General features: G+C 39.4%; 6 protein-coding genes across 18 annotated transcripts; 3 read left to right on the top strand and 3 right to left on the bottom strand.

Moving 5' to 3' along the window:
- Positions 1–80: 80 nt before the first annotated feature.
- Positions 81–3674, top strand: LOC116198056. Of its 3 annotated transcripts, none has more exons than XM_031528370.1 (7): positions 81–220; positions 947–1173; positions 1390–1493; positions 1589–1689; positions 2214–2299; positions 2696–2784; positions 3057–3674. In XM_031528370.1, the coding sequence occupies exons 1-7, from the start codon at positions 95–97 to the stop codon at positions 3347–3349; spliced, it is 1026 nt and encodes a 341-aa protein (XP_031384230.1). In that variant the 5' UTR covers positions 81–94; the 3' UTR covers positions 3350–3674. The 3 variants fall into 3 exon arrangements, with proteins under 3 accessions (XP_031384230.1, XP_031384231.1, XP_031384232.1); XM_031528371.1 differs by lacking the exon at positions 81–220 and adding an exon at positions 506–658; XM_031528372.1 differs by lacking the exon at positions 81–220 and adding an exon at positions 650–762.
- On the bottom strand, positions 3656–6589 carry LOC116198058. Its single transcript, XM_031528373.1, has 8 exons — positions 6225–6589; positions 5984–6071; positions 5505–5590; positions 5211–5289; positions 5003–5062; positions 4316–4437; positions 4127–4198; positions 3656–3986 (listed from the first exon to the last, which is right to left on the bottom strand). Exons 1-8 carry the CDS (start codon positions 6497–6499, stop codon positions 3884–3886), a joined length of 885 nt encoding a protein of 294 aa, XP_031384233.1. The 5' UTR covers positions 6500–6589; the 3' UTR covers positions 3656–3883.
- A 1659-nt stretch (positions 6590–8248) lies between these two features.
- Positions 8249–11760, top strand: LOC116195795 (pentatricopeptide repeat-containing protein At4g20090). 11 transcript variants are annotated; one of them, XM_031525150.1, is made up of 3 exons: positions 8249–8386; positions 8484–10525; positions 11625–11760. In XM_031525150.1, exon 2 carries the CDS (start codon positions 8561–8563, stop codon positions 10514–10516), a length of 1956 nt encoding a protein of 651 aa, XP_031381010.1. In that variant the 5' UTR covers positions 8249–8386; positions 8484–8560; the 3' UTR covers positions 10517–10525; positions 11625–11760. The 11 variants fall into 11 exon arrangements, with proteins under 11 accessions (XP_031381010.1, XP_031381013.1, XP_031381003.1 ...); XM_031525153.1 differs by having other exon boundaries at positions 8484–10471; positions 11625–11753; XM_031525143.1 differs by lacking the exon at positions 11625–11760 and adding an exon at positions 10667–11017 and having other exon boundaries at positions 8484–10471.
- LOC116195796 (protein FAF-like, chloroplastic) lies at positions 11249–13002 on the top strand. The gene has a single exon (XM_031525155.1). The coding sequence runs from the start codon at positions 11653–11655 to the stop codon at positions 12886–12888; it is 1236 nt and encodes a 411-aa protein (XP_031381015.1). The 5' UTR covers positions 11249–11652; the 3' UTR covers positions 12889–13002.
- Positions 13003–14095: 1093 nt separating this feature from the next.
- Positions 14096–17818, bottom strand: LOC116196931 (alpha-galactosidase-like). The gene is made up of 15 exons (XM_031526890.1): positions 17556–17818; positions 17277–17335; positions 17055–17111; positions 16939–16973; positions 16757–16860; positions 15955–16030; positions 15740–15798; positions 15601–15666; positions 15391–15474; positions 15224–15288; positions 15035–15117; positions 14845–14935; positions 14714–14760; positions 14475–14615; positions 14096–14381 (listed from the first exon to the last, which is right to left on the bottom strand). Exons 1-15 carry the CDS (start codon positions 17711–17713, stop codon positions 14295–14297), a joined length of 1212 nt encoding a protein of 403 aa, XP_031382750.1. The 5' UTR covers positions 17714–17818; the 3' UTR covers positions 14096–14294.
- Positions 17819–18979: 1161 nt separating this feature from the next.
- Positions 18980–24962, bottom strand: LOC116194117 (alpha-galactosidase-like). Its single transcript, XM_031522846.1, has 15 exons — positions 24648–24962; positions 22450–22508; positions 22236–22292; positions 21908–21942; positions 21027–21130; positions 20843–20918; positions 20678–20736; positions 20504–20569; positions 20330–20413; positions 20152–20216; positions 19942–20024; positions 19733–19823; positions 19588–19637; positions 19356–19496; positions 18980–19258 (listed from the first exon to the last, which is right to left on the bottom strand). The coding sequence occupies exons 1-15, from the start codon at positions 24857–24859 to the stop codon at positions 19172–19174; spliced, it is 1269 nt and encodes a 422-aa protein (XP_031378706.1). The 5' UTR covers positions 24860–24962; the 3' UTR covers positions 18980–19171.
- Positions 24963–27955: the final 2993 nt, after the last annotated feature.

Genomic DNA, 27955 nt, shown 5'->3' with positions numbered 1-27955 from the left:
TTATTGGCCCTTCCTTTTTATTATTTAATTTCATATATATATATATGTCGACAAGTACAAAGCCAAAGAGGAGAAGGAGAACGAAAAGAAGAAGATGATGAAATTAACGACAGAGTGGGAATGGAGGCTGCTGCCTCGGTACAACTTCACAAATCTGCAGTATGCAATGGACGCCACCACTCCTACCGTCCCCATCACTCTAATTCCCAAGTCCCCCTTGGTAATAAATTTCTTGTAGTTTATGTGTGTGTTCATATTTTTTTTTTATTGTAAGCTTTCGGGATGCGAATATAAATTTGGGTTCTACTTAACACTGCATAAGCCCATGGACCGGTAAGAAGTTGGGGCCTCTTCATTTATCCCGCATGCGGCGGGCATTCAATGACGTCTCTCTGTAAAAATGGCTCTTAGCGCAACAGGAGTCACGCACGTGAATTGATTATTTTTCGGGATTCTTCATATCCATTAATTAATAGGTGGCCACGGAAATGGGGTCGACTTGACAAATTATCCACACAACTTTTGTCTATCAGCGTTGCGCGGGATGCCCATACTAGTCATTAATTAGATCTAGACTTAGCCGTGACCGAAATCGGGTCAAAACTATCAATAATAAGTTGGCTCAGATGGTACAAGGGCTAGCATGCCTCCGATTAAGGTCTAGGAGTTAAATATCTTTACCGATTGATTTTTTCTAGAAGTGGATGGGGTTTCCCTTTATGCTTTCAAATATTTTCAAGTGGTCTTCCCTTAGGATCGGAGGTTCGGGATGAAGCTATGAATGTTAATTTTTTTTTTCTTTTCTTTTAACCCAATTATAATCTCTTCCCATGCAATTTCTTCCCATAGTTTAAATTGTTGATTGATAATTAAACTGTGTTCTTCTTCTTTCTTAGGACATGACTAAGTTTATGTTCTCTCCTTTCTTGATGTTGTGTTTTGGTAGGCAAAAAGTAGCACCGTTGAGAGTTCAGGTGAGAACGCAGGATCTGAAAGCGGGACGATGAGCCACATGGAAGGTTGCTTTAAGCTGTCAGACTTCTGGGACTCGTATGACCAGTGGAGCGCGTGCGGGGTCGGGGTGCCCATAAGGCTCCCGAATGGCGACTGTCTTATGCAGTACTACTGGCCTTCCCTCTCTGCCTTGCAGCTCTTCACTCGCCGAAAGATTAGGTAATTAGGCCTCTCCGTTGTTCCTTCTGAGTACATGCTCATAGCAAAGTCATCGAACTGCGATTTGAGTCTTACATTCAAAACTCTTATCTTGCAAAAGTATGAACCTAAAACCAAGAGACGAACTGTAAAGTAAGAATATCACATTGTTATATATCGGATAACATGAGTTGAGTTTCTGCATTATAAGTTGGACTAAAATTTTTGTTGTCTAAGGATTCCCATGATGAAGGCAAGATCAGCGACCAAATCTGAGAGCAATGCTTTCACCGGCGAGAAAATTAAAAGCTCATCGGATAATCACCCGAGCTTGGAAACAGGTGCAAATCATAACTCCTACGATGATTTATTTCAGAGAAAAGAAAGTAATCCTAGTTTTATTGTATGGACTCTTTTTTTTTTTTGTGTTTTTCAGATGAAATAATAATATTGGGAAACACAGAAGAGGTTGGCGAACTGTGCTGTCAGTACAACGACATAGTCAATCCCTACGGGCGTCCTCCTCTTACTGAAAGGGTATGTGTACTTCACATTCACGCTTATAAGTTTGAACCAGACGAGCTATGCATTAGTTAATATACATAAATCAAATCACCGGTCAATTTATGGGGAGGTTTTGTTCTGATTTAATTATAGACGCAAGACTGTAAACTAATGTGGTGTGTGATAAATAAAGCGCTTAAAAATTAAGCACTTAATTAGTTAAAGGAAGGAATATATAGGGAGAGCATAGGAATGATAACAATGAGAAAATGTTTTGTGAGGGGAAGAGAGAACCAATGAGTGAAAAATGACATATTTTATTAAGTCAAATTTTTTTGCTTACTCATTAAATGGTTTTTGACTCATTCATTAAGTAGATAAAATCATTATCTTTGATCTTTCTAAGACAATATCTTCCATCAGTATCTTTCTCTCCTATTCATTTTCTCAAGTTTTTAAACACTTATTTTATTAATTTGTAATCAAATACAAACTAAATGTAACATGCTTGCGTGATGGAATTTAATGTTATACAAATATACATGTCGGATGTGCAGGTAAGATCGTTAATCGAGAGGTACCCTGAATTAGTAACTTTGAAGAGCAGCGATCTGACTTCTCACAGTTGGGTGGCAGTTGCATGGTATGTAATCACGTTTTTATTCTTCCTCTATTTTTTGAGAAAATTTTCGGTTATCCTATCTCATGATGTAACTTGACTAGAATTGCAACAAATAGAGATGACCGAGCTTACTAGCACATGTTTATGATAAGGATATTATGGACCTCTTCACACTTGACTAATACCATCCCTAATCGATCCAAAGGGCTTTTACTATCAGAGGTTCTAATTACAATTCGAATTTAGTACCCCAAGGAATTATGGGATTGCACTTTCTTCCCTTTCTGGGATGTAGAATAGGATCGGGGTTAAAATATCCGATCTAAACAGAGGGATTTGGAGGAATAATGTTCTCGATGAATCCTCGAGCAGGCGAGTTATGGATGAAAATTGTTAGTGATTTTGTTATCATTTCAGGTACCCAGTCTACCGGGTCCCAATCAGCACAGTGAAGGAGTTGAATGCATCGTTCATGACATTTCACAAGCTCAGCTCAGCTTCTCCATGTAATCTCTCTCCTCTCTCCCTCCATGTTTCCATGTTATTAGCGTCTATTGGGATCATGAGGTCCATCTCTTTGGCTTCTCGTTTCCTAATTCGGGAAGCCACGGATGTGTCAGGAAGTCAAGAGGTCGAGTCCTTTCCCTCACTTCATGCATGGGTTGTTCACATCCGCTTCTTTTGTCTCGGTTCATATGGTATTTCGAGCATAAGCAAGTTAAAATATTTGCAGGCATCAGCATTAATAATCAGTGACTTCTGCAAAATGCTTCTGCAGGCACCAAGAGAATGTTGCCGGTCGTGGAGACCGAAAACATCAAGCGCGAGAAGATGCAACTAGCTGGGAAGAAAGCCGGAGGTGAAGCCAAGAGTAGACTCCCCCACACAGCAGTGATTCCTCCATTTGCCATGAGCACTTACAGGATGTCCGGGGAGGTCTGGTTCAGTCCCGGGACAGACGACCTTCAGATGGCCATCTACTATCAGCAGACTGCTTGGCGCTGGATTAAGCAGCACAAATTCAAGCACCATGACTTCAACTTCTTCATGTCTCGAGGTATCCGGTCGTGATGATGCAAAACTATACAGTTTAGCTCTCCAACTTTTGGGCTCAGTTACGCCGCAACCCCCTGTGATGAGTAGTACCTGCAGAGTCGCCAGAGGCGTTTCTCATCTAGTTGAGGGAATAATCTCCAGTTTCCTTTCCTAGCTTGTTGGATACTCGTTTTATTTTTAAGCTCGAGTTCCGGACATTTCCGAGGGTTCTTGTTTGCCACCCAAGGTAGAAATTGAGCTAGGGACAATTTAGCATATAACCAACCTTTCTGTTCTGACTATATTATTCTTAACCCAAAAAAAAAAAAAAGGAGAAAAATGAAAAAGAACATCTTCTGTATGATTTTGCTTTCAGAAACTATGTTACATGATATGATATTGTTTCTGCTGTTCTTGTTGGATATGATTCATAATGTTCTGTTGGCTTAGACCAATTTCAGTTCTTTTGGACACCTAAGAATGTACATATACAGTGTGGAAAAAGAAAAAGAAATGCCAAAAACAAAATGAATATGTAAGAAAGCTAATGTAATCCCATATCTAAATTCTTCAAATCTTGAAGGACTTGTATCCGTCTTCGGGGTCAGTCATCCCTTCTTCCCAATCACCGATTCGTCGACCACCAAAGACAATCTGCTGAATGCCCAAGTATCTGCCAGACACGATAAAAGAATTGCAATAAAAAGTTGTGTAGTTACAAGGAGCAAATACATGCAATAAAAGAGGAATATAACCAGGAAAAAGCTAATTCGCATTTTTCCTATGATTTGACATCCTGATATTGAGACTTACTCTGAGCTTAGTACTGTCATGCAGTTGAGGAGCACGTCGATGGCCAAGTAGTCCGATGTCCCCAAATCCACCCTGAGGTCAGAGACATACGACAGAATCAAAACCATAAAATATCTGGGTACTGTGAGCAGAATATGCTCGGAGAATGAGATGAAGTAGGCAAGAAATGGAGTGTAATCAGGATCATACCAAAAACGACCCCAGTTGTCTTGGAACTCAACATCACCAATATCATGAAATGATGATGGCATTACTTTCATTCCCTTGTCAGCATCATAAAGGGGATCATATTCCACCGACATGTTCACCAGCTGCAATAGATACACTTTAGTTTTTAGGGGAATAACAATCTGATGACAAGAAATGCCAGAGGAATCTTATTCCAATTCCAAGATCTGCTCTTAGACAATTGGAATATCTGAAAAATATGCACCTAATCATTTTGTGGAAATGAGAATCAGACATACACCTAGAGATTTCTCCTTGGACGTGAAGCATTGGTGGCTAAAGAAAAATATATCTTGTGCAAAATGAACCACCACTAGAACCCACACATATGCCTTAGAATCAATAACAGACTGATAAACTGATCGAAAGGGCAAGGTGAGGTATTGATAGGATCTTTGCATTCAGAGTTTTCTTAGATTACATGATCTGCAACAGTTTTGTTATCTAATTCATGCCCCAAATTTGATCTCTCTTTTCATTACGAAACTCACTCCATATTGCCAGGAAAGAAAAGGAGAATCAATCCGAGAAAAGATATCTCGGCACATATTTGCCCATCTTTTTATTAAAAGATAGTTGATGACTAACTTACTCTGCACAAGTATATGGCTTGCTAGATAGATATTCCTGTATGACAAGAATTCTAACCTGCAGATTAGAGGAATTAAAAGCACCAAGGCGTCCCATAACATACCATGATTGAATCACCTGTACGTATCAGACCTCATGAGCTATCTGACAAAAGTATACAAAGGCAAGTACTGAAAGCTAAACAATAGTCATCCCCAATCCAATACACTCATCAAAATATTTAAATATTTAGCAACTGTAAGGAAATAACTGTATTTTCACTTACACTTCCAACAAGATCAACTTCCCGATCAGAGGGTGATCCATAGAATTCAAACCATACGTATGAACCGGTAGGACTGAAGCTGCAAAATGAGCAAAGATAAATACATTACTACAGAGATGTCTCAATGCAGTGTCCTTCTATAAATAGTAAAAAAAAGATGTCTCTCGAATAATCAGCAGGTGCAACTCCCATGAAGCAAAAAACTGTATCTATGGCACAATTGCTCCTTATCCGAGAGTAATCATCAGAGTTTTAAGTGCTTGAATGGAAAAGACAGGGAGAGAGGGCAAGTACTTTCTAAAGCTAACTTTGAAGGCGAGGACAGAACCAGTTTTTGATTTGCGGAAATCCTGACCCTTCTTTCGAACTCTTTCCTCAACCTGAGACAGATCATGAAGTCTATCACTTATTCTGCCATGAAACATCACAAGACTGAAGAATGAAAAGTAGTACTGGAAAAAGGCAAGCTACTTTTGAAAGATAATACCGCACAGGAAGTGGAAATCTCCTTTAACAAAGAGTAGTCTAATCTCTTTTTCCCTTTCTTGTTTGGAACATAAAGTGATCAACTAACTTGTTATCCAACAGCCTTACAAAGATCTACTGCTTAGTTATCTCGAGCTCATTGCATGATCATGGCCTTGAAACTTTGTATATCCAGTAGAAAATGAAATATTTTTCCCCATTTTATCATCCCTTGACCATCATATCACATGTTCCATGTATGTAATGGATGCCAACATATTTATCGGAAGGATGTAAAGTGAAAATACTCTTTTCCTCATAAGCTCGGGGTTCCCGATGCTATCACCCAGAACAGCTCGAAGCTCGGCATCATCCTTGCAAGCGTCTTCAAGGACCCTGCGAGCATTACCGATCATAAAAACGTTCCATCAAATAGCCAACTTTAAGTAAGGAAGAGACATCACCCCTCTTTAAAATCATAAATCAAGATTTTTAACACGAACACAATCAAGCAGACGTTAACTCAAACACTTGGTGGGTAAAGCCTACTTGGCCCAGGCGGGGTAGTTGTGGAGCCGATCATACTCGCGCTTCCGCTTCTCCTCCCGGACTTTGAGCAGCCTCCGCCCTCTCGCGGTCGTCCCCGACCCTCTGGTCTTGACTGCCCCTCCGTCGCCCACCGACCTGCCATCCTCCTGCGAGCAAGAAACTGACACCGGAGCACAGCGAACGAGCCTCGGGAGCTTCAAGCTCGTGTCAATGACGGTAACGCTACTTGGGCAGTAAGAATTTGAGCAGCACAAGTACCCAGCAGCGACATACATGTTCGGGTTTCTCGACCGTTACACTTGTTCAGTGACTTCCAGTAGGCTCTTGCTGCTCAACGACGATGGAGGTGAACTAATCCGCCCCTTGCTTGGTCGTTTGAAGGAAATTTATGTTTTGCGCCCTATACTTTTGTACACATCATTTTGCACCCTATATTTTGTCTACAGTTTAATTTGTACCTTTTGAGCTCAAAATTAGGAGTGATCGATTCCAAATACCCTGTATTTTTCACGATATCCGGACCCTACACTGTAAGGAATATGTTCCAATAATTTGGAACATGGCCCTATCTTGTTGAATTTTGCAACCAGAACCTACCCGGAACTTGTGGTTCCACAAGTTTCGGGTACCTGTTGGAACCTGTAATTTTTTTTCTGTCTAGCTGAATAAAACAAAAAAAATCACATCCATAATCAGTAATCACGCCAAATAGAATATCAATATAGATTTAGATTAATCAACAATAAAAAATAATAATATGTCTTATCAATCTATCCACAAAACTAAAATATCCATAATACGATCTCATACAACAAAGAGTAATATGTCCTTACAATACGTTCATGAATTAAACATTGAAAAAAAAATAACGACACACAAACATGATTGAGTACTATTTGTTTGAATAGTCCTCCATAAATCACCATAATTCTTCTAATATTCATCCAGCACATGTGTGACACATATGGTACAGTATAGAGTCCATCAAAGTTGCACGACCTGAGGAAAAATAGCCACTTTCGCAATTCACACAACATCATATATGTTAAATATATAACAATCTAGAGGTTAAGGGGCCTAATGGAATGAAAAGCAATAAAAACTTAAGGTAAAAATTTGAAAATTAATAAATATTTTATTATGCTTCAAGTAGTACTACCAAAGTAAAAGAACAATAGTTTGTTTTATTTGGGCTCAGAAGTCGCAGACAAAGATGAAAGAGTGAAACAAAGTCCCAAAGCGGTACCGTCATTGAAGCATGAAAGACCAACATTGGCAAGATTCCCGAAGAATGAAACCAACGTTGCTTGCAAAAATGTTATGCTGCAAAATGATCAAAGCTGACATGATATATTAACAAATATATGAAATACACCCAAACCAATATCTGACTAATTTACCAAATGGTTTACTCTTTCCTCTTTTTTTCTTTTTTCTTTTTTAAATATTCAGTTCCGGATACTGATTCCCTGGAGGCAGGAACCAGAACCGATTTTTCACCGGTTCCTAATTTTAATACCTGGATCCTACTCTATTGTCAATATGAGCTACCTAGACCCTACCATAATGGGTAGGTTCAAACCGATTCCAAATATACCCGATACCCGTGCACACCCCTACTCAAAATACCTCTGCACCTCGAAGTTTATTATAACACCAATCCTTCGGCATCCATAAGTTTGATTACAACTGCATTTGCTATGAATGATAACAAAACTCGATTAAGAACGACCTGCAATTTTCCATAAATACTGCAAAGAACAATACGTTATTGTAACAAAATCATCGGCATGCCATTTTGGCTATCTCGAATGATGCTAGGGATTAGGATGCAAGTCCCTTGGAGGTTTAGCAAACTATGAAAATACTGGCCAAAAAAGAAATTGACAAGTAGTCACAATTTGTAAATATAGAAACTTTGGGGTGCAATATGTGATTTTCTAAGCGTGAGAGACTGAGAACCGGCAACAGGAACAGCCGAACCGAACCGGAACTGTCATCCCGATTCGATTATCAAACCCGTTTCAGTAGCGGTTTGACCCATATGCGGAGCAGACCGCAGCTCGCTGTTGCTCCGACTTGCCTTCTCTCTGGTCCTCTGTCCACTTCTCAGACGCCATTGATTTGCACCTCCGAGCTCATTCTCTACCTGCTCCTTCGAGGTTGAGCTACTCAACGTCTCTCCAGCTAACCTAAATAAAATCTGGGCAGTTCATTGTTTCTGAAATTATTAGCATTTTAAGCAATTTCTCTTCTCAGATTTCGAATCCCCTGCAAGAAGATGACTTGAAGGGTTGTAGCAGTTGCCGGGAAGAGCAGAGCTTGATCTCGTAGAGATGATAATGCTGTTTCGCATTATCCGAAGCAAGAGATTGAATCCGATACTTCTGGGAGCGAAGAAGAATCTATCTTTCTCAGTCCCATGTAAGTCCTCTAATCCAACACTCTGCGACTCTTCAGCCAGAAAGCAATTGGATACTGAAACCGCAATTCCTGAAGAGATCTTCAAGTCGGCCCCGAAGTCAGGCTCCTACAAGCTGGGTGACTCCTCCTTCTATTCCCTTATTGATAGCTATGCGAGCTCGGGGGATTTCTGGTCCATCGAGAAGGTATTTGAGAGGATGAAACGCGAGAGTAGAGTCTTCCTCGAGAGGAGTTTCATTACTGTGTTTAAGGCTTACGGGAAAGCCCGGTTGCCCGAGAAAGCCATCGACTTGTTCTACCGGATGGTCGATGAGTTCCAGTGCAAGCGCACCGTGAAATCATTCAATTCAGTGCTCAACCTTATTATCCAAGCTGGTCTATACAATCGTGCTGTGGAATTCTATTCTAGTATTATGAGTGCTAAGGATGTCAGCATAACCCCAAATGTGCTCAGTTTTAATCTGATCATAAAGTCTTTCTGTAAGCTGGGATTGGTTGATAGAGCGGTTGAAATATTACGAGAAATGCCCGCCAAGAACTCTGCCCCCGATGTGTTTACTTACTGTACATTGATGGACGGGTTGTGTAAGCAGGATAGAATCGGTGAGGCAATTTGTCTGTTGGATGAGATGCAAACTGAGGGTTGCTTTCCAAGTTCCGTGACTTTTAATGTACTGTTAAATGGGTTGTGCAAGAAGGGTGACTTGGCACGTGCCTCAAATCTAGTCGATAACATGTTCCTTAAGGGTTGTCTCCCTAATGAAGTAACTTATAATACTCTTATTCACGGTTTGTGCCTGAAGGGGAAGTTGGATAAGGCCGTACAACTTCTAAATCGAATGGTTGATAGTAATTGTGTGCCTAATGATGTCACATATGGGACCATAATCAATGGACTTATCAAGGCAGGGAGGGCTGCTGATGGAATCCGTGTGTTGAATTTTATGGAGGAAAGGGGCTTCCCCGCAAATCAGCACATTTATTCTTCTGTACTAAATGGGTTGTTCAAAGAGGAAAAATATGAAGAGGCGAGGAGAATGTGGAAGGAGATGCTGGGAAGGGGCTGCAAGCCCAATGAGGTGGTCTATGGGGTGTTCATGGATGGACTTTGTCAAGAGGGAAGATCGAATGAAGCTGAGGAAATTCTCCAGGAAATGACGAGTAATGGGATAAAGCCCAATGCTTTCATTTACAGCTCATTGCTGAGGAACTTTTTTAGGACTAGAAGCAGTGAGAAGGCTCTTCTTATGTGGAAAGACATGGAAAACAAGGGATGTGCTGTAAATGAGTTCTGTTACAGTGTGATGCTTCAAGGGTTATGTCAAGAGGGAAAGCTCGAGGAGGCTACCATATTGTGGAATGATATGTTGGGAAGAGGATTTATGCCCGATACTGTGTCCTACAGCACGTTGATTCATGGCCACTGCAATTTGGGGGATGTGAAGAAGGGCTTAGAGCTTTTCAATGAGATGCTTTATCGGGATTCACTGTGCCAACCTGATGTAATTACATATAACATACTTCTTGATGCTCTGTGCAAGGAAGGTAGCATGGCAAGGGCCATAAACCTTTTAAACAATATGATGGACCGAGGGTGTGATCCCGATTTGGGTACCTGCAACATTTTTTTAAAGGCTTTGAGAGAGAAATTTGATCCGCCTCAAGATGGAAGAGAGTTCCTTGACGAACTAGTACTTAGGCTCTTCAAGCGTGAGAGGACCCTCGGAGCTTCAAAAATTCTTGAATTAATGCTGCAGAAACATCTGCAACCAAAACCGCTTACATGGGAAAAAGCTGTGCAGCACCTCTGCAAGCCTAGAAAGGTCCGGGCTTCCATTGACAAGTGCTGGAACCGCTTAATTTGTTGATTTTCCATAGTAAGATTGTCTTCTTCGCTAATTATATGAGCTGTTTCTGGTTTCTTGTGACACCTGACTTTACCTTTCCAATACGATATTTCATTATCATATTCTCGTCTTCAGCAGGGTGTAGTTAACTAACTTCACCAGCTTGATTAGGGTCTCAAATTAAAAGTTGCTGATCTGAACTGCCAAGGAGCTGATTCATTTGCTGCTGGAGGGATTTCTTAAGTAACGCATTTTCTTGGGACAAATTTGCCGTACAGTCTTCCTTTGCATTTGAGAAGCTCATCATTTGTAGGCTGCAGAAACTGTTCATAATATTCCTGAACTTGGGCTCTACTTATATTCCGTGCTTCTAAGTGTCATGAGAAACTTTGTAATGAATAACAGCTTTCAGAGAAGCTTTGGTGGAACAGTATGAGGTACAAAATAGGGAGTGTCGGTCTCCACAGAACTGTCTCTGTTAATTTGTCATTGTTTTCTGTTCATTTTGTTCTTGCTTTCTGACTTCATCCACGTTGCTCAGCTCTATATCAATTTTTACTGCTAAGGACTGCACTAGCAGCTGAAGTCATGGATTTACTTTATGAATCGTTTATCCTCAAAATTTTACTTTATGCACTAGTTCATTCAATTGTTAGTTGTTACTTTATTTCCAAAATGATGTAATAGATTTTTATGTTACGCTTTTTACTTTGTATGTGAAATCAATTAAAGAAGCATTTATACTGAACGTTATTCATACTGGACCCCTAGTTTCACTTTGAATCTCAGACAGCGCATCATACACATTCATTTTGCTCGCCAAAGTAATGGACAAGAAAAAGTAGGAATCTGGAGCTAATATGTCATCTATGGCCCAAAGGAACCCAATTCTCGAGAGTTCATCTTTCCCCATCCTCTGGTATAAATACCCAAGTCACCTGTCCATTTCCTCATAAGTTGTACAAGTCCCCTCAAACATTACTCTTATCGTCATAGGGTCTCCCTTGATCTCATATACATAATTCTTTTGTCCTTCTGTTTGTGGTGAAGGCTCTATTATTTTTCTTCCTCCAATCATGATTGCAGTAAGTATAGAACTTACATGCGCATTGCTTATTGTTTTGAACAGGTAATATAGTCTTCTTCAGCTTACAACTATGATGGCATGTCCGGGGCAGCAGGGCATCCTTTCCATCTTAGACTCTGATTGCAAAACAATAAAAAATAATTCACTACGCAAGACTTTGTCTGCTGATATGTTGTCCAAAAAATGGTTGCCAGAGAACAAACTCTCTGTTTTCGATTCTTACTCACAAGGCAATAGACAAGATCAAGAGGATGAAGAGAGGAGAGTTCTGGAGGATCAGAGCAGAGTGGATAGCAGTTGGAGCTCTATGCTAACTCAAAAGGCTGAAAATGAAGAGCCCACCAAGTCTTCACTTCCACCTCCATATGTTCACCCTCTTGTGAAGAAGTCTGCAAGTTCTTTGAGCAGCAAGAGTCTCGAGGTTTGTACTGAGAGCCTTGGTTCTGAGACAGGCTCCGAGAAGTTCTTCCCATCTTCTCCCTCAGAGTTGGAATGCAACATCAGACAGGAAGGTGAGGAACTCGAAGAGAAGCATGAGACACCTACACAAATTTCTGATACAGATAAGACGTGCTTTGAAAAGTACGAAGTTGGAATTGGGAAGAGAAGACGGGATCAACATCAGTCATTCCCTCCTCCACTTCCTTCCCTTTTTTATCACCAACAGGGGGCATCTCTTCACATGAGCTCCCGTCGGGATTGTGGAAGGTTAGTCCTCAAAGCTGTCTCTGTGTCATCTCCGAACAACTTCCAAGCCCAACGAGAGGAAGGCCGCCTTGTTCTTGGTTTCTCCGGTTGTCCAATCTCTGACTTGGGAAGCAAAATTGAGGAAGAAGAAATCGGTGAAGAGAGTGATGAGATGGTGGAGGAGCTTGATGAAGGGTTTTGGAACTCTGTTCAGAATAATAAAGAGAAGGACGAGGAGACTGAAGATGATGATCAAGTGGAAGAGCAACAGCAAATAGAGACCGAGACTCCACGTGGGTCAATCAATGTTGGCCAAATGCTGCTGAGGACAAATAAGCCAATTACAGTTCCACAATCTCTTCCGCTGCTGCCTAGGGCTGCAGAAATGGCATCTCCACCACCAGCGCCAGCGGAGGCAGCAGCTGCTTCTTTCAGTGGACACCAGATGCTCCGTCAGCATCCACGCATCAGAAACTGTAGCACAAGAGAAGAGGAAGATGAGCCCCTCTCTGAAGGGAAGAAGAGGATGTGCTTGGAATTGGCTCCTCTGTCTAGGGGCTGCAGTGAGCAGCGGAGATCTGTCCTGTTCTGTCGGCCCCGAGGGATTCTCACAGCTTAAATTGAAGCATTCCAATGTTTAAGTATACTCATGAATCTTATCTTTGATTTTGTATTCCAGCACTTGAAAAGAGTTTATGTGATCAAATAATGTGCTTAATTCGAATTCAGTGAATTCTAAATTTTTCAATCATGAATTTGGACTTTGAAGGGTTTTAGAGTTGACTGATTTGATCAGATTTCATCTCTATCTCTCGAACAAGAAGAAGAAGAAGAAAGGTTATGAAAGGAAGTTCAGGACTTCTATGAAAAGCTGTAAATGCTGATCTTTTGGAAATGTAACGAGTGGCATATTCTTCTTGTCGGATTCTGAAAATGAAGGGAATGAGATGTTGATTCCCAAATTGTAACATCACGGATCCAAACAAATCCCACCAATTTAGGCTCGTAGCCCTATCCACAAATTTTCCGTATGCAACACCATGGGCCTAATAACATCATTGAAGAACTAACGTGGGATTAAAAGTGTGACTAGACCCGTGATAATAAACCTTTATCAGCATCACAGTATCCTTTTCCTGGATTAAAGCATCCAATTGTGCATTAGATTAGCACAACGCCTCGTGCTTAGTATAGTGGACATTTCGTTCGTACCAACTCGGAGAGAACTTCAATGTCTGGCATAACTTGTTGAAAACCAACCTTTTTCACCAACTATGCAACCCATTTTTCCTTTAGCACAGATCATGTGGTGAGATTGACTGCAAGCTGAATAAGCAATTGTCCTCAAGCTAAGTTCTTTCCTTTTCTTCTTTTTGGCCACGCTGTGAAATGAAATTGGATTGTATCAGTGAGATTGATGAGCTACTACGATCTATAGATTCTCCATCTATATCTAAATCCAACGAGAATAGGATCGAGTTGCTTCTGGCTTTGCTGGTTGTCATAGCCAACTAGCTTATGTAGCAGTAGCCTTTCCTACACACATACGCCTGCCAGCATGCCAGCTTGGTTCTGGATGAAGCCAGCTGAAAAATATGATAGGCGGAGGGAGGACCGCCAATTTCATAGCACCAAAGAAAGGGAATAGTTGGATTGAGGATTGGAGAGGGAACTGAAAGAAAAGGTTTGGGATGGATTTAGGGGAGTCTGTGCGTCTACACATGTTGACGAATGACTTCTCTTAATCTCAGCCTGAAAGTTCGTAAACTTTGAATTGTTTTTGTTGACCCTTCGAAACCTCAAATTGATTAAGGAAGTACACTGACTTCATTCTCAAGGACGTTTCTCAACATACTGTACGGTTAAAAACCCGGAACACTGAATTCATATATAGCTCGTTAAGCTATTTTGTTCCAATCTCTTTCAAATAGCAACACTACATCCTGCTGATGCGAATATAGAAACGGTAAAACAAACAAAGAACATCCTTTCCCATGAACATGGAGTTGATGTTATTCCTATCCTCTAATGAGGTGTGAGGACGTACATCTTGCATGCGTGAGAATCGAGGGTTGCACTCAGTTCATTCTTCACAGAGGCAGAGGTTGAATGCTGCAGAACTCAAGTAATAGGTAAGCGTGAACAAAAACGAAATACAGACGACATTTTAAGCGTCTAATAGAGAAAATAATTCAGGATTCAAACCTCCCATAGGTCCCGAGCATCCACAATAGCTGAAGAGTCGAGACCAATATCGCTCCATTGGGCTGTTACTGTTGCCTTAGAAGTCCCTCTGTTGATAAGGACTACTGCTACCCTGTTGCCACTTAAGGGACCAGCCCAAACCTGTTTATATATACCAATATATCCACATTAACAAGTTACATATAAACAATTGTCTGGGCAAAACCATCTGCGATGTTCGACTTATTTAGATCTGTCACCTCTAGATCGCCGTTCTTAACTTTCTTTCCTTGTACCCCTAGCTTATCTGTGAGAAATCAGCATTTTAGTACAAAAGGAATGACGCTAATATTTTCTGATGTAATTTGGCTAGATATTCCTATTTTCTGACCTTGATTGACTGCAATAACCTCCTTGTTGGTAACCAAGGAATATGTGTCATTGTCCATCGACCGAATATCGCATCCTAGAATAAGCGGGGCCTTCACATGACCAAAAATAAAAACATGAGGCATCGACTCAAATAGAATAGAGAAATCAACGTACGAAGAAACTGACGGGGCCAAGGCTTGGAGAAGTACCTTAGCTAAGGCCCAGATGCTGAAGTGACATCTGTACTCTTCCATGGACATGCCTCCATTGCCCACTTCAAGCATGTCGGGATCTAAATGAAAAGAAACAGAATATTCAGCACAGCACGACTAAGCTCAATGCAAAATAATAGAAGTGTAAATTTAAAGAGATTTGATTGTATAATGTGGAGTATAGACCGTTCCATCCTCCAGGTCCAGCATAAGAGGCCCATTTATCATTCATATCAGCTCTCGATATCATACTGCCCGTAAAATGAAAACTGAGTTAGTAAAATTATATCATTTCTGTTCACTAGGATGAGCTGATGCTTGGTTCTGTACAATATCTAGCTATATTGTTGCACCTTGCCCAATTATTGTGTATGTCTCCGGTAGTCCTCCAGCTATTACCGATTCCTACAGCCCAGGTCGCGGGATCTTCTTGTCCCCTGCACAATTATTAAAATCGGGGGATCAAAGCACACGCATCAGAGGCAACAGAGTTCCTTCTCATGAAATCTGTCTAGCATTAATAGTTTTGCTGCTTAAAAGCACGGAAAAAATCTGTTTAGTACCATTCGCAAAGGGAAAAGAAAATGGGCCGTCCAGTGTTTAGAAGAGCCTTGCTCATCTTCGAGTATCTGCCCATAAATGAATCGACCGCTCTCATTAGTTCGTTTATGATGCTACTCTGTCAAGTGATTCTAAGTTTACCTTTCTTGTGGGCTAACTCCATTGTTGTGGCAATTATCGTACTTCAAATAATCGATTCCCTGCATAGAGAGTTCAAAAGGCCATGATTGAACTGACACTAGGAATGGGTTGAACTAGGAATATCTTGAACAATCAAGACAGTAATATATTTTGCATAAGAATATTCGATAAGCTATTTCCTGAATACTTAGACATTAACTAGGCCATTAACACACCCAAGAAGCAAATGCGTTGGCATCCTGTTCCTCAAACCCGAGCGAACCCGGCATTGTCTTGGCACAAGTCAGTGTCCTGCATAAAACAAGTAGAACCCCGAACTCAATAAAGGCAGTGCCTCTTGAAAAGTGATTTCTGAGTCAGTCCATAACCACAGGCTATCAGAGCCATGCTCTAGTATGGCTTGTCTCGAAAAGCTCTGGGGATTATCTTTTCCAAGCAATACTAGTTTTTTGGGTGTGAACCCTGATATCCATATATTAATTCCATATTTGAAGTTGCGATCAGATCTATTCATTAAAAAGAATCGATTCAATACATTTCCTTTGTACCCATCGGTGCTATATTGGATTTGAATCAGATTTCGGATCCATCTATATTGATTGACTGCCTCCACTATATTGTTGATAGCAAATACCACTATTTCTGGTTTTGGATCTTCCAAATCATTCTGCAGGAGATCCGGACCCATTTTGTTCTGATCCTTTGTTAAAAAGATTCATTCTCTTCATAAAAAACAGGAGGTCGAACCAATAAAGATTTCTTTTCCGATTCATCCCTGAAGTTGAATACCTCATTCAAGAATTTTTGTTGATCCAATACATAAGAATCAATAGAAAAGGCAAAATCCCTTATGATACTCTGGTGAATAGTTCCACATACTTAATTATCTATTGTAGAGAAAGAGAACGGCTCTAAGTTTAATTTTCCATCAAAGTACATGGATATCAAAAAGAAAGAAAAATATTGGTGATGATTCATCATCAGGACAATTGAGGATCTGGGGTAAATAATTAATACCCGGCATCGCCATATATCCCAAGCTTGAGGCCCTTGCTGTGGACGTAGTCTGTTAAGGCATTCATACCAGAGGGAAACATCGTAGCGTTTGGTACTAAATTTCCCTGCACGTGAAACGGGCAACGTTTTCAACCCGTATCAGGAGATTGCAAAAAATAGGGCCACTACAAGTATATCTGTACCTTGGAATCTCTGTCAAGTTCAGCCCAACAGTCATCTGGTTGACATTAAATGAGAATTTACTCAGAAGAAAATTTGCGTAATGTCAACTCATTTTAAAACTAGGCAAATTAGTTACCAAGATTAATATACTCGTATCCCAGGGCCTTTAGTCCTGTTGAAACCATTGCATCCGCTGCAAATGCCAAAGAAACGAGTATGTGTAATTTTCTAATTGCATTTAGAAAGATTATCATATAAAATTGACCAGCATATTCATATCTTACATGAGTGAAGGATAAAAGAGCTTTTCGTTAAAAATCTCCTCACAAGCAAAAAAGGAGAAATTATGAGTTTTTACCTATCTGCCGTATTAGCTCTTCATCAAACTTGCACGGGAAGTGATTAAAATTGTTCCATCTGCATGGACAAAGCCGAGAGAGAGAGAGAGATAAATGCAAATGCAACTCCTGTCGAATTTGTTTTAATGCATCCTCATATAATAACTGAATTATTATATAAGCTTGCAAGGAGGACCCAGAAATTCCGAGCTGGTCCATTTTACCTACTATGATCCTTATTTCCGATTTGCATATTATGCAGAAATAAGTTTGAGAGATAAAGAACAAGAGCTGCTCACCCCATTTGAGGAGTTCGACCGAGACCATTGTCAAGCAGGTTTCGTCTTGTTTCTGTCTTACCTAATTTCCTGATGTGATCAGCATTTGCAGCTTCTGCCACGAAAATGGCACTTAAGAGAACCCAAACAACTGGAAGAAGATATCGAGATAGAGCCATGAGAAACTATGCTCTTTTCTTCACGCCTTCATCCATTGAATCCACCATAAAAGAGGCATAAATACAATCACAACGGCAATAGATAAACTCTGGTTCTTTTGGACTCATCTAGCAATGCAAACTCAGAGGAAATGACAGACTGATATATGGAAAGGTCCGAGAAAATAAAAATGTAACTGAGCTTTCTATTGGCTAAACTAATATATTGTTTTTATACAAATGCAAACATTCTTTTGTCGTGTTGAAGTATGTCTTGGTTTTTCCAAGATTCTCTACGGCGGCATTTGATTAACCAAAGAGCTGTGCTGTAATATTTGCCAAGATTTTTTCAACGAATGAGTTCTTTTAAGAAGTCAAAAGTTCTTGTTTTTCTTCGTACAGTTGGGCAAAGTTATGATCTGTCAACGTGATTCCCCATGAAAGATGTCTTACTTCATTCTCAATGATACAACAATGAGACAGATAACGGCATCTTTTACGGAGACCATGAAAATCATCAGGAGTCAAGTCAATTTCATGGAATTTGCTTATTGCAAGAAAAAGGTCCAATCGTGTCATTTTTACAACCGAGTTTATGTCGTCGCAACATGTTTACAGATATTTTCTGTCCTCAATCATATTCACGAAGCCTAGTTGTAAGTGGAAACTAAAGGAGAATCTAATGAGGCCTCTATTGGTTTAGTGGTTTGTGAGCAGAAAACATATCGAGAATTTTTCATAAACAATCAGATCCGGAACTACACTTATCCAAAAAAATAATCAGATCAGGAATATCTTCACAAGCTGGTCCAAGAGGGATGAGAGCAGGCATATAATCCATTCCGACTTCAAGGATGGTTTGTTTAATCCTTTCCTGTCTCTATCAGATTTTTAATAACCTTTTCTGCTGGGACTTAGCTTCATCAGGAAAGAAGTGAAGACTTTGCATCTGTTCTCAGTAAATTATGATATATATCAGAGGGTATAGACAATGAGTAAGTTTAAATTATATCGCAATGTCATAGCAACTAATTCTGACGGCTCGTGATATAAATGGCTCAATCGGCATGATATTCAATTCGACAGAAAAGTCTATGATCAACTGAACCATAAAAGCCTCTGCCATCGGTTGGCATCTTTTCTCAATTTTCAAATTTCGCTGTACTATTAGAAATGCATATTCGTCTGAAGTCGCTCCTATCTTCCTATAAACACATGCGAGTATGAACTATAGTTCTTTTGCACCTCGGTGAAAACTGAACCTATTTGCAAATATTACCGAAAATATTTGGTAATTAAAAGTTTTATTTAGATTTATTTAGTCTGCTACATGAATAACTAACAGGAAAGTGTACATGCCTTACTTTTAAGGCATGACATTACATATTAGATGTAAACTATTGCATAGGAAAGCATATCGGTGTAAGTTGAGGCTAATTTTCTGGCAGAGTGTCATTTTCCATCTCGTGGCTGGGACTCTTACTGTGGTGTGAGAACGTACATCTTGCAGGCATGAGATGCCACCTGACTTGAGATTTGCCCTTGTAGAGATGATTGAGTCGAGTGCTGTGAAATGAAGATAGGAGCGAAAAGGAAATACAAATGTAAGAATTAGATAGTAACTATGTCAGTGCAAGAGAAAGACTAAGTTTTCGAATATTACTGCCCACAAGTCGCGGGCATCGACCACGGTTGATGATTGGAGGCCGATATCAGACCAATCAGCAGTGATATTCGCCAACGAAGATCCTCTGTTCCATAATACAACAGCTACCCTGTTTCCTGTTAGAGGACCAGCCCAAACCTACACCCGAAAAATTTTCTCCACAACATAAAAGGAAAAGAAGAAGAGAAAACGTTTCACGACATGAAAAGTAAAATGATGAAATTATCACCTCAAGATCTCCATCCTTCTTCACTTTCTTCCCTTGAACTCCAAGACTATCTGAAATTGGAATTGACAATATACAATTATTTTCTGATTTCTCGAATAGATACTATCTATACAAAACATGCTAAATCTGCCATATCTCCTATTACCTTGATTGACCGAGATGACCTCCTCGTTGCTAAGCAACTCAAAGGTGGTACTGTCCATAGATCTCACGTCGCATCCGATCAGCAGCGGGGCCTGCAAAGATTTGTAAGTAACTTGACAACGGAGTGGACTTCGAGAACTCCATACTAACCGGAAAAGTTTGCAGATGCAAAATGTAAAAGCTTTTGCTATTTCGGAGTTTGAGTCGTACTTTTGCTAATGCCCAAATGCTGAAGTGGGATCGGTATTCCTCCGTGGTCATGCCTCCGTTTCCTACTTCAAGCATATCGGGATCTAAAAGAAGTCATCAGCAGAAGAAAATAAGTGAAAGTTCAAGAAAAAGAGAATATCATAATAGGGAAACAGCTTTTTGCCGAATGAGAGACCGAGAATCCTCAGAAGAAGGATCAAGTAACCTTACCATTCCAAGCACCGGGTCTAGCATAAGATGCCCATTGGTCATTTTGATCTGCAATCGAAGTCATTCTGTTCTGAAGTGATTAATGACATCAGTTTTTTAACATAAAAGCAAACTCTATACGACCAAACATGGGACTGCATTCTCGAATGACTCCTGCGACTTGCCAAGGAAATGTTACCTGTCCCAATTATCCTGTATGTCGTCAGTCGTTCTCCAACTGTTACCAATAGCCGGGGCCCATGTTGCCGGATCTTCCTGTCCCCTGTTGAACATCATTTAAGAAGCTATGGGATTAGCCAAAACCGAGAAAAGAGAAGCGACTTGCTAGTCATTTGTTAATAATTGAACTCACCATTCACATAGGGAGAAGAATATTTTTCGACCCGAATTCTGCAATGCTTTGTTCATTACAGGATACCTACTCACACAACAAGAAGAAAATGATATCTTAAGTTAAAGAAAGAAAGGCTTATCTTATATCATACTCCACGTCGATTTCCAGCACAACTGAGAATTTGCGGCTGACCTTTCCTTGGCACTGGTGCCTGTGTTTTCGCAGTTATCATACTTCAAGTAGTCGATCCCCTGCACTCGAAAAGTGATAGTTCGGGTTAGAACAACTCGAAGAGGTGATTAAGAAACTTTATGCAACCTCCAAAAGACGGTTATCAGTGTAATAAAAAAAACACACCCACATAGCGAAGGTTTTTGCATCGTGTTCTTCGTGCCCAAGCGATCCTGGCATTGTCTTACTGCAAGTCTGTATTCTGTGGTGGAATACATACATTTGCAATCAGTAGAATTATTTCATTCAATTAATCATTCAGGCGGTGTTTTACGTAAATGAACCAACAGATTTATAAATGAGATCATACCCGGCATCGGAGTATATACCAAGCTTAAGCCCTTTGCTGTGGACAAAATCTGCTAGAGCCTTGATCCCAGAAGGGAATGTTGCAGCTTTTGGAACCATATTTCCCTGCCAAAAAAATTGAAAATAAAAGGCATTTCCTTGATTAAAATTGAAAATCTTCAAAAATATTCGTAAAATATCACTGGACCTATAACCGATTGGGCCTATATCCAACCATAAAGCTCGAGCCGATAGATTGTGGTACCCAATCTCTTATGAAACCATTAGATTTTTCTTAACTTTTCCGTCTGGGATTTTTCACTCTTAACACCCGCAATTACATGGCAAGGTGTGGCTTTGATGCTTCACCTACACGTGCCACGTGGACTTGAACGGCCGCGTTCAAGAACTGACTAGGAGTCGGGACTGGACTTTCGTGCTCGAGACTTAACCATGAGGTGGACTTTTTCTTATACTTCGGGCGAGAGGAGGGGGCTAATTGATAATGAGGCCACACTGGAGCCGGACTAAGATGAGGCGCAATTTGGTTGCCTCAAAACTAGACTTGGCATGGTGTGAGCCTAGGCGTGCGCACGAAAGCGTAACCACTCTGATACAATGTAAAATTTCACTGGTCCTATAAGCGATTGAGCTCATCTCCAACAAAAAAGCTTGAGCTGATAGATTGTGATTGTGGTACTTAATCTCTTATGAACCCATTAGATTCTTCATAATTTTTCTGTATGAGATTTTTTACTCTCAATAATATTATTTCGACATATGTGATGAAATTAAACTAACTGAGAAATTAGGTAAGTGCAATTATTTATAATTAGATAAAACTGGCTGAAATTTTAAGGAGGGTTAATAATGTTCATTTAGCTACAGAACACAACAATTCACCTGAGAATCTCGGTTAAGTTCAGCCCAGCAATCATCTGTTAATATTAAAAAAAAAAAAGGAAACAAAAAGAGAAATAAATGCCAGAGGGAAGCAGAAATTATCAATCAACTTCTATTCGGTACATGGATTTAGAGGAATTAAAATTCCAAAGTAAGTTGTCGCATGATCATGGTCACTTAATTATTACGACGATGAAGAACAATATCGAATATGAAGCCGAAAGTGATAAAACAGAATGAATGTTTGACAGGGCGAGAAAGATATTCGATCACTTTAATCATATTTTCGTTTAATCTTTTTTATATGTTGTGATTGAGAAAGACATACCTAAATTAACGTATTGATAACCCAATGCGGCAAGGCCACTGGACACAATTGCATCCGCTGCAACATACAAATCAACAAAATAATATATCGCCCATCGGTGTCTTCTTTTTTTATTTCAATGTTCATTTGCAATAATTCAAAATTTGTCATTAAAAAAAGGAAAATAAAGGCAATAACAATTAATATCAATTGAATATAAATTAAAATATATTACCAGTTTCCTTGATGAGTTGCTCGTTAATGTTACAATTGAAGTGATTCCAGCTGTTCCACCTGATTATATTATGTTAGAACAAGCCAATATCAACTTCATGACTTCATCAAATTACAAAAAATAAATTATTACTTCTGAAAAATAGGAGGAGAAAGAGAAAAGGAAAACGAAAAATCCACGGAGTTGGATGTATCAGATATGAGCCAGGCCCAGCTCAATATGATAAACTGAACAGTCAATTAGGCCCACAAACAGTGTCATCGAAATAACCGGACATCCAAAGGCATCCCCAACCAGAACCAATCCATCCACGGCCACCTATGACCACGTTCAGTCTCGTCGCTGCCACCACCCACCGACCACCATCGATGTCCACCGCCTCCTACTGTGGCCACCATTTGGCGATCACACCAGCATTTGCCGCTACCTGACCTAGCCCTTATAAAGATTTAGTTGACGATTTCTATCCTAATGGCATCTGCGTTGTCCATAACACCAGCTGCGATATACAGGATTGCGCCATAATAATCAGTCATATCATTTCAGTGCAAGGCATTCCATCCTTCTGAAAGATATCCAGTGTTATCATCCGAATTGCAGCCTAGATATGCTTATCGATGCCACACATCAGCCTCACAGTGCTCAGATCACGTATTCACTATATTCATGGATATCGCTCCACGGTCCACACTCGATATTTCTCTTCAACTTAAAGTAGCTATCCAGATCGCGTGGGTAGGTCCACTTTAACAAGCAGGCGAGCATAATCTGATCACATAGAGACATTTTTATGGTTGTCTTAATTACCCAGTAATTATGTTAATCTTCTTTAGAATTGGTAGGTTTAGTCGGGGCCACTTTTGCTTGACAGAACAGAAGAGTCTTCTGAGGAAGAAGACATTTTGTGTAATGGGAACATCACAGAGTATTGCATCACAAGAGACATAAAAAAAATTTACTTTTGTAAATAATAATTTCTTTCTTTTGATTTTTCTAAAAACTACTAGGTATTGATGAACTCTTAATTGATTTATAATATTATTACGTAATATACCCGTTACATATAAGATTTTGTCCTAGTCCTTTCCATACATAATATATAACTGAGACCAATAAAAATGGTGGTAGGTGAAAGGTACTTTTTGTTTTATTTGTAAAACTCAACAAAAATAAGGACACTAAACACGTTTCGTGATTTATGTGGATTTGCTTGGCCATGTTGTATGTTATATTTGATATACGATCGTGTGATGGGAAACGACAAGTTGAATATTTTCTAGTAGTAATCATTTCTTAATCAAAATCAATTGAATATCCCCAAATGACTCAAACCCAATTACGTAAGTGATAAATGATAATAATTAAGAGCAACATCTAACCTAAATGCAATTGATCTCTTGAATTACTCAAACGTTCAAAATCAATCAAGGTACAGCTAATTAATGATCAAAAAAACCTATTTATCGTATAGTTTAAGAAAAAAGCAAAAGAAATTAGTGCAATAACACTAACCCTCAACTAAAATTCTTATCGATGGGACTTCCATCCCCGATAATTAGCCCCTTAGTCTTTCATTGTAATCCGGAAAAAAAGAAAAAGAAAAAGAAAAACAATAAATAGATTGATTAGATATGGGAATTTAATAATAATAATAATAATAATAATAATAATAATAATAATAAAAGAGAATGTTGCTGACACAGCACTGCTAGCATTTGAAGGAAAAAACGAAGGAAAGCGCGATGGATTTGGATACAGACAGGGAAGCAAATTGTCTTGATGGGATTTCTTCTTTTCTTCCAACACAGCTTAATAGAAAGCCAACCTGTTTTCTGGGACCGATGTTAATTATTCAATGCATTGCAGGGCATGGATCTCATATTCTAAGTTTGCCACCAACATTGTCGGCGAGCGTACACATATATCTATCGTATTCAGCGCAGTCAGTAGTTTTCATAAGTTAAAGAAAATAAAATTCGTCTCACGGAGACATGAGAGATTATAATAATAAGCATCAGTTCTAGCTGACGCATATGTAGCCATTGCTCATAGAACAGAAGTCTGTGCAGTGTACGTACGTGCTTAAATTATATGTCATTGGTTAAGTGTAAGATATATGTATCTATATATAGGAGTAACCGAGATCGGAGGACGATGATGAGATGGAGGAGGGAGACGAAGAAATTAAAAACCCTTACCCCATTTGAGGAGTTAGACCAAGGCCATTGTCCAGCAGATACCTCCTGTTGGAAGAAGAAACATCTCCTCCAACTGACCCGTTCTCGAATCTGACTCGAGCTCCGCGCACCAAGCTGCACTCTGGTAGCAATACTGACGCCAAAGCCACAATGAGCAAAAGGCAGGGAAATGCAGAAGCCTGACGAGGACAACCTCGTGAAGGAACCGCCATTAGTGCAGCTTGGTGTGTTAGATGAAGAGGAGGATTAAGGAGGAGGAGAAGATAACAGAGTAGCAGTGTGATGGGTAGTTGGGGGTATGTATATATAGAGAGAAGTGATAAGGAAGATTTGAAAAAAAAAAAAAAAATTTGTGAGATCACAAGGTGTGTGTCAACTTAGCGGCCGGTACTAATCTCTATTTGAGTGTCCGGTAGAAATTGGTCCTGAACTAACTTTCAATGGATTTCGAATTCTTGCACTTCGCTTATTGGAAATTAAGTTTCATGGCTAGGTCACATTCTCTAAGGTTAGACCGAAGCTCGAAGGAGAATATCTCTTGGGTGTAACATGTATATCACATGGCATCATGTTACAAAAACTTAAAAAATATTCTTTATTTATTTTTAAAATAGTATCCGGTCACAGATCTATAACCTCACCTACCTAAAATATACATCTATTGTCTTAATTAAGACACATTCCACGTGCTATACTCCTTGCATACAAGACTTTTTAAGCTCGAATATTCTTGTAATTTAACCTTAAAAATTAAACGTGCATGGAAGAAGATATTCTTGTTGTCTGTTGCAATCTAACCAAGAAGTAACTGACAGATTACATATCTCGTGGGACCTATATTACCAATGTTATAAGGCGATAACACTCCATTCATATTCATTAACATTTCTTTCTCATATCTCCCTTAATTGGTTCGACATATCCGATATGTGAGGATTAGAATTTGAATCTTTACTGCAGACACCAAACGGGTAACGACATATCAAAGAATTTCGGAAATGGTCAAATTAATTTTACGTACTCTCCTGAATTTCTCGATGATTTGGTTTGTCAATTCGAGGATTCTGATTAAGTTACCTGTCCCGAATCAATTATATAGGAATGGTCCCAATTGAGAGAAGCGGTGCTTGCTCAATTATAGTCCTGCCGGGCGTGTCTTCTGCGGCACCCCACCTATCATGAGAAGATACGCTGTGGAAAAGCCATTGGAGGGAAAAGCCTGGGACCTATCAGATATACGAATTTCTAACCCCTCTGGAAAGCTAAATTGAAAGAGAATTCAATGTGGAATTTTCTTAAGAGAGGACTTCGGGGTTGACTTGGATTAATTGGTCCTTCACTCCGATAATTAGTTATGAGTCAATAATATTGTGGAATATCTTAAGCTGTGGTCGGGGTGGCATCCATCCATCAGTTCCCATCATGAGCTGGACAATTTGATGGGGATGAGAGAGGAGTACGTAAATTCTAAGTCGATGAAGAGATGAGTGTAGCTGGGGAAGGACTATTAAGGTCAAATAAACATCATTTCTGAAGACAACGAAATGGCAACAGGTAAGATATTTATTTGCAATGAAATGATATGTGATTTGTTCAACTGAACCCATCGAAATATTTGTAGGAATAACAAAGAGTAGCTATTTTTCATGAGAAAATCTTCAGAAATTCAATGGAGTCTCTAATTATATTATTGGTATAAAAAAAGTAATAATTTGATCTAAAATATAGTTATTGATATTCTAATAAACCCCTAACGAAAATTTAAATTGTCTCATAATTTTCAGCGAAATATGTAAGAAAAAGAATTGGATTATCTCTTAAGTTATCTTAGTTTACATCTACGGAGTCGATCAGATAAACCACCACTTGAATTGGAACAGGATTTGGGGAGTTTCGAAGAAACATAATAAGTTATCGTAATTCGAGAATCAATTACATACTTATAGTAAATTGAGCGGTATAAATTATATACTTATAGTCAATTGAAGGGATATATAAATTCAATAAAAGGAAATATAATATTTAAAATTCTATTATGATATATACATAATTGGAATAGAAATATATGCATACACTATTATATATATATCTTTTATAATTCATTTACCATTTATATGCGATTAAAATAACTTATAATATATCTAAAGACTTGGCTGAATGACTGAATCCTCACATATTGTGTGAGGTGAAATTCATTAAAATATATAGCGGTTTACAGAGTTCTAAGTATGTAAACTATCTATATATGACTAAAATAAATGAACTGTACATGGTAAGAAATAATGACAAATATTCGTGCTAATCTTCTCTATTACTCCCCCGCAAGCTGAACGGGGAGTTTTCCACGTGCAGCTTGGAGCGGATGTCAGCAAAGCGTGAAGAAGGTAATCCTTTTGTGAATCCATCAGCTAGCTGATCATCAGAGTTAATAAAGCGAATTGATAATTGTTTGTGATCATCAGAGTTAATGAAGCAAATTGATAATTGTTTGCGCATGAAACGCTCTCGCACAAAGTGATAGTCAATTTCAATATTCTTTGTTCGAGCATGAAAAATAGGATTCGCCGTAAGATATATCGCAGATATATTGTCACACCAAAGTGTCGGAGGGTGATGCTGTGAAACCCCAAGTTCCAAAAGGAGAGACTTAAGCCATAAGATCTCAGCAGTGGCATTTGCAAGACTCTTGTATTCGGACTCGGTACTCGATCGAGCAACTGTTTGCTGCTTTTTAGAGCTCCAAAAGACGGGGTTGGAGCCAAGAAAAACAACGAATCCACTGACAGAGCGACGATCATCAGGATTACCGGCCCAATCAGCATCGGAGAAGCTGTGAATAGATGATGTAGAACTTGGACGAATATGAAGTCCATAGGTAATTGTACCCTTGAGGTATCTTAGGATACGCTTCACAGCTAACCAATGAGTGGTAGTGGGACGGTGCATGAATTGACATACCTGATTGACAGCATAGGCGATGTCAGGTCTGGTCATCGAGAGATATTGCAGACTACCCACTACACTCCTATAGAGAGAAGGATCATCAAAAAGATCTCTATCATGAAGAGAAAGCTGGGAGCCTGATGTGACCAGGCAGCTAATAAGCTTACTCTCCAGCATAGAAGTTCAAGCTAGAATGTCATGAGTGTACTTGGACTGTGTCAGATAGAGTCTGGTACTATCTGTGCGAGCTTCCATCCCAAGAAAGAAGTGGAGAGGACCAAGGTCCTTCATGGAAAATTCCTGTTGTAAGGCAGTAATAATGAATCGAAAAGGTGCACCTGGTGTCCCAATCAAGATGATATCAT

This window comes from Punica granatum, chromosome 2, assembly GCF_007655135.1.
Source record: "Punica granatum isolate Tunisia-2019 chromosome 2, ASM765513v2, whole genome shotgun sequence".
Lineage (NCBI taxonomy): Eukaryota > Viridiplantae > Streptophyta > Magnoliopsida > Myrtales > Lythraceae > Punica > Punica granatum.
This window is presented reverse-complemented; position numbering and strand designations above follow the sequence as displayed.